Source organism: Cryptomeria japonica, chromosome 3 (assembly GCF_030272615.1).
Source record: "Cryptomeria japonica chromosome 3, Sugi_1.0, whole genome shotgun sequence".
Classification (NCBI taxonomy): domain Eukaryota; kingdom Viridiplantae; phylum Streptophyta; class Pinopsida; order Cupressales; family Cupressaceae; genus Cryptomeria; species Cryptomeria japonica.
The window spans coordinates 270228883-270239863 of record NC_081407.1 but is presented as its reverse complement, the minus strand read 5'-3'; the positions used below and the strand labels follow the sequence as shown (position 1 = coordinate 270239863).

Sequence of the window (10981 nt, the reverse complement as noted above, 5' to 3'; positions counted from 1 at the left end):
ATCAAAGTTTTTTATGATGAGCCTACTATTATATATTGTGATAATTCAAGTGCTATCAACATTTCTAAGTATCCGGTGTTTCAATCTAATACGAAGCATATATCAATCAAGTTTCATTTCTTGAGAGAAAAGGTGAATGAGAAGGAAGTCATATTAGAGTATGTATCTACAAAGGAACAAATTGAGAATATCTTCATGAAGCCTTTTCCTAAGGATACTTTTGAGTATCTTAGAGAGAAGCTAGGTGTGATTGTCCTTCCCGATAAGAACTAAGATGCATGGATTTGCATTAGTCTAGTAGATTTTGCAGTCATATCTTGTGATCCAGATTGGTGAGTGGTGGTTGCTACTCAAGGGGAGTAGTTAGTGTTGTGGTTCAAATGTTCAATTTTGCGTGATCTATGGTTTGCAAATGTGCCTTTAGCATTGATGTCAGAGGGGGAGAGAATTATGTGAAAAACTGTCAGATCATATGCTAGATCCCAAGGGGAGATTGTTGAGAGTTGTTCTTTCTTTTTCATTGATTGTTTTTCATATCATATGTTGCCATCAATGCCAAAGGGTGATATTGTTTGGATAATGCACAAATATGTGTTTGGATTGACTGAGTGATGTGTTGTCATTGTTGTCAACATATTGGACTCTGTGTGTTCTGGTGTTGCAGTTAGATTCAGTGAGTTGGTTTGGCCAATGTGTTGTAGGTGAGTTGTTGCAGATTAAAGGGTTTTGAGATAACTATCTCTAGTTGATTCAACTCAAGTTTCAATGGTTTGCACGAAGATTTGATCGAGTTATGAGATTTGGTATTGTGGTTGGTTTTTTAGTTATTCAATATTGATTAGTGTTCTAGATTTTGCTCTACATTGCTCCGCGTTGCAATATTTTAGTTTAGAGATTTGGCAGAGTGTTTGGGAAATTCTGGTGTGTCCTCAATTCAAATGGTTCATGATATGGAGATCTACAAGTGAATCTTTCACTTTGACAGTCATTGTAGTTAGTGATCTTGAAGTTCGGTATAATGATGATAGAGATTCTAGTAAGTGGTTTTGGTGCAGTAATTTATGATGCTTGTGGATGTTTCTAGATCATGTCCTATTTGTGTTGGTGGTCCGCATTGATCATTGTGCTCATTATTGATAATTTTCCTGGATCTAGTGGTGTTCTTCATGTTCTTGGCCAACATGGTGATTGTAGAATGTTGCGGATGCTCAAGGCATAATTCCTGCAGGTGTTCCATTTTCAAGGTGTTGATTTTGGTCTATACTATGTCTTAGCCAACATTTTTTTGGTCCGCATATAACATTGTAGCGTGTATGGTTATATCTTTGTAATTTATGATGTGTGTTGAGCCGACCTTGAAAGATAGGTTGATGATATATATAAATTAATATAATATCTTTGTAGTTGTATGTTGTAGATGTATCTATGTGTACAAATAATGCTTTGATCTTTCGAAATCTAGGAAGCAGTGCGAAGAAGTGTGAAAGAGTAGAATATGTGCCTAATCAGAATTGTAAATAGTTAGTAGGAGATCCTATTTTCTCAGTTCATGATCTTCCAGATGTAATCTGAATGTGTTTGTAAGATAGCGAGTCTTCCTTGGGTTGTAGCCCTTTGTTGTTTTTGAGCAATGAGCTCTAGGTAGTGTGCCTGAATGCATGTGCATTCCCCATTGTAATATTTCATATACTTCTAATAGGGTATCATCATATTGTGGATAGGTTCCCACCATGGTTTTTCCCTCACCGGATTTTCCACGTCAAAAATATTGGTGTTATGTGTGTTATTGATGTGGTGTTGATTTGTGCTTCCATTGTTAATTATTAGATCTGATATTATGTTTGAGTTAAGAAAAGATTTTGAGAAAACTGATTCATCCCTCCCCCCCTCTCAGTTTTTTCCCTTATTGCTAACAGATCTAACTTGTCAAGAGGATAATATTGTGGATGGATTCAAAATTACAATGAATACACAAAAATATGTGCTTATCAAATTATTTTTTCATTTATCATCAACTATGATGGATGAAATTGGACAATATACAAATCAGATCCATATTTTCCTTGAAAGTCACATTTTTTTTAATTAGAAAAGTATTGTATAAAAATATGTTTACAATTTTTGGTATCGAAATATTAGAGTAGTTACAAAAACATATCTTAAATTGTCATTTGAAAAAAGAATAAAAAATACTACATGATCAAGAACACTTAATTCAATTAGATTTCATTAACCAGTGTCCAGTATTTACTTTAATCCAGCATTGCAATGACCATTCAAGAGATTTAAGAAATTCCTATAAATTGGATCAAGAACTAGTAACTAAAGAACAAATCTCAGTAATGGAACTAGAGACATTTTTAGAATACAATGAATGTAGCGTAAGAGAATGTTTGTTAGAAATTTGACGTCAAATAATTCTACCATCAAAGAGGAATAAAAAGATAAAACTAATTACATGGGTACCATTAACATCTAACACTGAGAGACAAATCTTGGTGCATTTCCTTTGTAGTCAATATTTGTTTTGTTAAGAACTACCTAACGCGATATCTTTGTGCATGCTAAGAATTTCTATAAATTTTTTTTGGAGAAATAGATTTAGAATCATTCAAAATGACTCTATATTTTGGTATAGAGGGAATTCATTGCCTAGAACTTGAAATAAATAAACATCTTTGTACTAAATTTTTTATAATTCACTGACTGAATAAAAAAAATTGAATGATATGAATACATAAATAACGTAGACACAACAATAATATCAATAAATCTAATTAACACAACATTACACTGATTTTATTTGAAAAATCTATAACAAAAAGTTAATTCCACAACTTAAAAGGGAGAAATATCATTCCGCAGAGTCAAAGGAAAAAGGTAATGCCATTGTAGCCTGTTCCAAATAAGCACGCATGGGGTTGGTACGATTTATGATTTGTATATACTTTCCTCAAGAGAACACTTGCTAAGATATTTTTAAATTCGTAGTGGAGTATCTGAAACGATTAAAGAGATTTTTTAAGTACTGGGCATTCGTCAAACCAGATAAAGCTTTTCACATTGTATCTCTAAATCCAGGTTGGTATGCCATTGTTCAAGTTCGTTACTTAATATTATTTGACCTTTGGAATTTGATTTTTTTTTAAAATAGTGAGATAAATGCAACGTCGCCTTCGACGAAGTTTAAAAATCCATCCCATCATTTCAGTGACGAAGAAGCGTATGACTCCTAATTTGGATCACTCATAAAAACAAGAAATTGAGCGTATGACTCTCCTTTTGTTGTGGGGTAAGAAACATTTAATCAGTTTTTAAGTTTTGGTCGCTACTCGTTTACTTTATCTTTAAAAAAATCTCTGCACTACCAAGTAGAGTACTTTGATTTCTTCAGCATCTCCCTTGCTTCCATTGCTTTTCTCTGTCTCTCTGTTATTATTTAGTTGTATCAGATTCCATGGAGATTGTAAATGCATTTGATGGGCTCGCTCCACCATCTGCATCTACTTGTGCGACATCCTCTTCATCAGCATTGCCCTGCAATGTTTTTATTAATCACCGTGGACCCGATGTTAAACACAAGCTCGCCACAGATATCTACAATGCCCTCCATTCAATGGGTCTCAACGTCTTTCTTGATTCCCATGATCTTCACTTAGGGGATTTCTTCCCTTCAGAACTACAACAAGCACTGTCTAGTTCTTCCCTTCATGTAGCGATTTTTTCTCCTACATATGCGAAATCGCCATGGTGTCTTGCCGAGCTATCCTTTATGCTTAAGACTGGCACACCTATTATTCCCATTTTCTACAGAGTACAACCTGAAGATCTCCGCCATTTGAAAGGAATCTATGCAGATTCCTTTTCGGAGTATGAAAAGAAGGGTAGATATATAGACAAGCTTGAGGAGTGGAAGAAGGCACTCCGGGATGTCTCATTTTATAAGGGCGAAAGCGTCAACAATGAAGAGTAAGCAACACCTAATCTCTCCCTTCTTCTGTACATCTGTTAATATACGATCTCTTTCATGAAACATTTCTCTATTTTATATATACTTATCTTTGATTAAATCATTACCTAGTAATGATGATTCTTTGTTTTTCTCTTTCCAAAATCATGTTTCACCATTGTTTAGAGAGGAGCGAAGGGTGTTGAAGAATATTGTGAATCGTGTATTGGAAGTAACAAATATAGTACCATTAAAGCTAACAAAATATCCTGTGGGTCTTGAAGAACTTGTAGCAGATTTTGAAATGACAGTTAGTCAATTCGTAAAGATTCATTCTCATGTTCAAATTGTGGGAATTTGGGGTATGGGTGGATCTGGAAAAACCACTCTAACAAAAGAATTATATAATTAAAAATATTCATCCATGAAAAATTCCAGTTTTGTTTTTGACATCAGAAATGCTGCAAGCGAATGCAAGTTGCATGAAATGCAGACACAGCTCCTTGAGGAGTTAAAGTTCAAGGTAAATCATCAGCCATTCAACAATATAGAGCAAGGGAAGAATATTCTGTCTAACTATTTGAGATCGGTTCCTGTATTCATTGTTTTGGATGATGTTGATCATCCAGAGCAACTAGAGGCTTTACTTCCGGCAAAGGATAGCCTTGCACGTGAGAGTTTGGTAATTGTTACGACACAGGATAAGGATGTTCTCAGGGTTTGCAACATCTCCTGCATTTACGAAATGAAATCAATGAATCAATTTCATGCCAGACAGCTTTTTTGTTGGCATGCATTCTTACAGCCTTCCCCTATATTGGGATATGAGGATCTTGTTGAAAATTTCGTAAATGTTAGCAATGGGTTACCTTTGTCTTTAAAGGTAGTTGGAGCTCAGCTTTATGGTCGCTTTAATAAAGATTTATGGAAGGAGCTATCGCATAAAATCTCTAGAATTTTGCCCAGTGATATTATAAATAGGTTAAGAATAAGCTACGATGCATTAGACAGAGAGGAGAAACAGATGTTCTTGGATGTATCTTGTTTCTTTATTGGTCAAGACAAGATGACTGCCACTGCAGTATGGGAAGGATCAGGCTGGAGTGGTCAGTGGGGTTGGGAGAGCCTTGTAAATAAATGTCTTGTTGATCTGGACAATAATAATAAGATAAAAATGCATGATCATCTCAGAGATTTAGGAAGGGATATTGCAAGGACTCTTTCACCCTATCGCTTATGGTCTCCAGATCAGTTTATGGACATCAGCAAACAAGAGGAGGTGAGGCTAATAATTTGATTTCTATGCTGCTAGAAATAATAGCATTGAACATATTATTAAAAAAAAATTGTGTTGGTCAGTTTGTATGTTTACGTTGTTCCATTTTAAGTTTGTTGCTTTTGATTTTCTCTATCCAGGCAAGAGGGATGATATTGAACACAACAATTAATGGCATTCACAAGTTTCCCTTATACAGCTTCCAAATAGCTAATAATTTGTTTTCTATGCTCCTAGAAAATTCGATATCCTGACATTGAATTTTTTATTTAAAATATTAAAAAAAAAAATCTATTTATTAGTTTGTGTGTTTATGCTTTTTCTTTTCTCTATCCAGATAAGAGGAATAATATTGAATACAGCAACGGATGATGTTCACAAGTTTCCTGGTTCCTTGTGGCAAAGAAGCATGTGGCTTTGCGGCTTCAAAATCCCTTATGAATTGAAAGTGTTTGTGGTAGGAGAAAAGTATGGGAACTATTTACACATTGCCAAATCATCAAGAGAGTTGACATTGCTTAGCTGCACCGGACTTCCTCAGAGAAATCTTCCATCATGGATGTCATTAAAAAATCTAAGAGTTTTAGAACTTCATGGCTGCCACAATATAGCAGGCTTGTGGAAGGATGGAGTAGAAGTAAGAATCTTTCCTCTAGGGTATATTTAATTTCTTTGTAATCTTTATTTTTCCCTTTATTAAATTAAAAATTGGCTGTAGGCTCCAGTGGAGTTAAGAGTGTTGATTATTTCTTCGTGCTGGAAATTACAAAGTATTCCAAAGTCCATAGGATATCTCAAGAATTTAAAAAAGATATCCCTGTCTCACTGCGCTGTAAAGAGTCTGCCAGAGGAATTCTGTAGTCTTCAATCACTGGAGCACCTACAGTTGAAATATTGTGACACGCTATCATCACTGCCCAGCTGTTTTGGCCATTTGACAGACCTACGACATCTAGATTTGAGTTATTGCAAAGCCTTGAAGATGTTGCCAGATTCTTGTAAGCATCTCACACTCCTACAACATTTTGATTTAGAGGGGTGTCAGAGTCTTACTTTACAATAGGACATCCTGGGAAACATGTCAAAGCTTGAGTATTTGAATTCTAATTATTGCGAGCAATTGAAGGAGTTGCCTTGTCACATCACAAATCAGGCTTCCTTGAGTGAGCTCTATTTAGTGGGGACCAGTTTAAGGGAGCTCCCAATTAACATCGGTCAACTCAGCAAGTTGAGAGTGATGGAGATAAGTTCAGATGAAGGGTGTGTCCAGATGCAATCTTTGCCGGACTCTATGGAGAGGCTTACTCTTTTGGAGCGATTGGTATTAAGAAATTTAGAAGTGCAATCATCACCAAAATCATTGAAGCAACTGATTAATCTTCAGACTCTAGAAATAAATAATTGTCCAATCGGCGAATTTACTTTTAAGTTCTGGAGCAATCTCAAGGAAATAATTCTGTCAACAACAAAAGTGTCAAAGATATCAATCTCTGACGACTGCTGTCCGAACCTTAAAGATCTCACACTTGAGTGTAATCACCAATTATCAGAGGTCGACACTCTACCAACATCAGTGGAGCATATCTCGGTGTGGGATTGTGAATTGCTAAGGAACATCAGTATTGGTAGCATGGTGAATCTTCAATACCTGATTCTAAAGCATTGCCCAGAATTGGACACGCTTCCAAGTTTTGATAAATTTGCTTCGCTGAAAGTATTTACACTACAAGGGGTCAACAAAGTTGAGACGATACAAGGGTTAGGACACTGCACATCATTGGAGGAGCTTGTGATAGAAGGTAAATGTTGGGAGGTGTCAAGCATTGAAAGTTGGGAGCAAGTGCAAAGATTGAGTTTGGTACATCTCGTAGCAAAGAAGAGATCAGCTGTGGAGCGTTGCATTCAAACAATTCAGGTAATAATTGTTTCCACAAATATATAATTCTAATTTTTGTTTATCTCATTATCATCATGAATGTTGGCTTTCCTTTTTTTTGGGGACAGAAATGGCCAGATTATGTAATAATATGTACAGAGGCAGTGGCTGGTGCGGGGTCTCTTTTGAGTTCTTCAGCCTTTACCAATCTCTCTGTCGTCCACGAGGAATTCAACTTTTATAAAAGCATCAAATTTGACTTCAACCCTAACTCCGATGGCAATGCCATGATGCTGTGTTTGGTTCTAAATTGTGTCTCTGAAAGTATGGGATTCTATATTAGGAATGGTAGTTTACCAGTAGTTTCAGGGAAGGTGGAGGAGGGTAAATGGACATTGATAGGTGTCTTCACCCAACGGCGGCTCACAGAATGGCCGAAGATAAAAAAAGTAAGGCTGTGGGGACTAGAACGGAATGGTGTAGTGGAGAGAGGAATGGTTGTGAGGGGCGAAGATGAGAGTGTGGTGGAGGGTTGCTGCCACTTATTGGCACTTCTAACAAGTTCATAATGTGGTTATCAAATGATTTAATGGAAGTATATAGGCCCTTTTAAATTGAATAATTTAATGAAAATTATTGATTAATTGTTTATTTTAAGTTTTAAAGTAAAATATTTTTATTTATTTTTAAATGAAAATTTAAAAGCAGTTCAATTTTTTATTAAATATTTTATAAATTATAAATAAATATATAATTTATATTATTTTTAATAAAATTATTATATATTTAGTTCTTAATTATTATAAATTATTAATGTTCAATATATCTTATGTGTTGTTTAATTGATAGATTTTCTTTATTTAAAATCTCGTCTTTGTCTAATTTTATGTTTATATATCTTTAGATACAATATTAGTAAATTTTTTAGTACTATCTGTAATCTATGTGTATTTATGTTGATCTATCATTAGCTATAAATATACTTGATCTTGTCATGATGTTTTGATTGTTATTCTTATACTAAATTATCACATTCTTATTTCTAGATTATATTTACTTTCATCCATGACTGTCAAAATGTTTATTTTATATGCATGCATTTGATCGCTACATAATTTGAGATGTATAGTCATTAAGGATTCACGTAAACTTCAAGGTGTGAGGAAAATGAAATAATGAAATTTGCATACTTCTGTTATTCTAATTTAAATTAGACAAAATCAAAATCCTCTAGAAAAATCTACACAAGCCAAAAACTAAGAGTCAACTTGGTATCAATAAATTTCACAAATGTTGAGTCATACATACAACAAAAAACACAACATTCACATTAAATGCAAGAACGTGCACCCTTTCAAGTGCACTTTCTAACACTTTCATGTTGATAAATGAGAGTCTTCAAATTAGATCTAATCCTATTTTTTAATCCATCCTTTGAATTTCATCCATTTATAGGCTCATAATCACAAATTGAGTCTAATTTTTTAAGATTTGGTGTAGAGAAATAACCCAAGTGTAGGAAACACATAGGTGGGTTGGAAAGGCACATTGTAGAGATGAAATAGAGTATTTGATACATAGTTTGGATATTGGAGAGGTTCCTAGAGCTTATTTAAATCTTATCCACATTTCATAACTTGTGTGTTTCCTTTCATTTTTTGTATGCTCCATATAGCAAAAGATTAAACATTCTTGATATTTTCAAGAGCTTATATCAAGTTTTTTGATGTGCAATGTTAATGTTACCAGACTATGCATGACAAGTAGTATCAATGAAAGTTTGCTAGATTCAATTGTTTGTTGTCCATAAAAGGTGAAGGAAAGTCATAAATTGACAAGTATGAAACCTAACTATTTGTTAAATCTAGAGATTACATTAAGAAAATATTTATCTCTATGCTACATATGATAGCATTGACAAACTAATGGCATTGATTAGGATAAGGCTGTTGGAATCAATGAACACTGAGAGGAAGGTGGGGGGGGGGGGTGAATCAATGTTTTGTATTTCATAAACTAATTAATCTGATTCTTAAACCACTAGATGCATAAGAATGAAAGTGAAATGTAAAAACATAAAGCAATCAACCATACAACCATAACACCAAGATTTTTACGTGGAAACCTGGAAAGGGAAAAACCATGGTGGGATTTGGAAGAAAACTTATTATACTATGGCCAGAAGTGTGATAATATTACATAAGGGGAATGCACTTGCATTCAGGCACACTACTTAGAGTTCACTGCTCAATTACAAAAGGGCTACAACCCAGAGGAAGGCTCACTGCCTTACAGGCTATTACAAATGATTACGATAATGAGTGAACTGAAATATAGCATCTACATATGCCAAAATGCAGTTCCAGTTAGGCTCAGATTATCTTCTACAATTGATCTGTCATTCTTCTCTGTCACACACTGGACCACCAAAATCTTCAATCAAATTCACCAAACTTGCAAATTCTCTCATACAAACTTCCCTTGCTCATAACACATATCAAAATGATCAACCAAATTGATCTTATATTTGCACCAACAAAAAGAGTCATTAACCATGTCGGCTTCCAAAAACTACATAACATGCAACATGAAACATGCATCACCAAGTCGGCTCAATCCGTCCTCAAATCCATATGCGGACCAAAACAAGAAGGTAATAAGCTTCCCATAAGTCGGCCCAATCACCTCAAACACGAAACCAATCACCAAAATCATCCCAACAAATCCGCAACACACGTTACACCAAAATGGCTCTGCTCAAACTGAATTACCGGATACTAGACCTTTAATCTTTCTCATGAATCAACATCGGATATCAGGATCATGAGATAATCTGCCTTGAACCTTGAATCTACTGCCTTAATCACTGCAACCAAAATTACATCACCAAAATCAAGATGTGTACATTGATCTCATGCTCTAACGGTTACTATGTTCCACCTTCCAGACTTATGCCTTATGAACAAAATGACTTCTACTAAACCAAATCTATGTAAACCAGATGGAATTTATTGACTGAGTTGCCATCAATGACAACCCCTAAGCATCTTCCATGCATCAGTATTCACCAGTTGAATGTCTCTTGCCAACAAAGGCTACATGGTTAGTAGTAGTATGGATATTATTCCTTTGTATCATAGACTGTTAAGTGAAACTCAACAAGACCATATTAAAGTTTCACTTGTGACGATGACTATATAAAATCTTAGGTTCTATGAAGAAGAGATATATCTTTCACCTATAAGTTATAGGTTGTTATTGACAGCCTTGTTACATCTCTCCTATTTGGTAATATCATATAGTTATCATTGTGGTGTCAGGCGCTAATTATAATAAGTAAGATCTTTTATCAAAACATGATGAATCCTCTTCTATCATGTATCCCTAACAAATCACAATTACTCAAAGTTTTGCTAGCTATGTTCTATTATGACAATGATAGGGTTATGACAATGACCATATAAAATCTTAGCTTCGATGAAGCAAAGATATATCTTTCACCTAGAGGTTATAGGTTGTTGTTGACAACCTTGTTAGATGTTCTTATTTGGTAATATTATATAGTTAATATCATTGCAGTGTCGAGCTAAGTAAGATCTTTTATCAAAACATGATGAATCCTCTCTAATATCATATAACTTTAACAAATCAGAATTACTCAAAGTTCTGGAAGCTATGTTCTATTATCACAATGATAGGGTTATTACATAATTCTTGAGTTCAATGTGTCAGATTGGAGAAGACAATGTAACACACCTAATGGGAATAGGACATAGAGGAAATATGTGGAGTATGGTAAGTCGTGAAGGAGTTTTGGGGCAGGTGAAGTAACAATGGTATTAATTGTCACTATATATGAAAGTTATAATATAAATTGGAA

The 10981-nt window shown here is 34.6% G+C and overlaps 1 protein-coding gene across 1 annotated transcript; it reads left to right on the top strand.

Annotated features, from left to right (window-relative positions):
* The first annotated feature begins 3457 nt into the window (after window positions 1-3457).
* LOC131053317 (disease resistance protein RUN1-like) lies at window positions 3458-6288 on the top strand. The gene is made up of 6 exons (XM_059217321.1): window positions 3458-3969; window positions 4136-4271; window positions 4443-4667; window positions 4755-5228; window positions 5563-5862; window positions 5944-6288. Exons 1-6 carry the CDS (start codon window positions 3458-3460, stop codon window positions 6286-6288), a joined length of 1992 nt encoding a protein of 663 aa, XP_059073304.1.
* The last annotated feature ends 4693 nt before the right edge of the window (window positions 6289-10981 follow it).

Excerpts from the sequence above, each read along its gene's own strand:
- LOC131053317 (XM_059217321.1), top strand. The coding sequence starts at position 3,458 with ATGGAGATTGTAAATGCATTTGATGGGCTCGCTCCACCATCTGCATCT. Across the intron at positions 3,970-4,135 it reads GAAAGCGTCAACAATGAAGA|AGAGGAGCGAAGGGTGTTGA; the intron begins GTAAGCAACACC and ends ACCATTGTTTAG. Across the intron at positions 4,668-4,754 it reads AGGATAAGGATGTTCTCAGG|CCTTCCCCTATATTGGGATA; the intron begins GTTTGCAACATC and ends GCATTCTTACAG.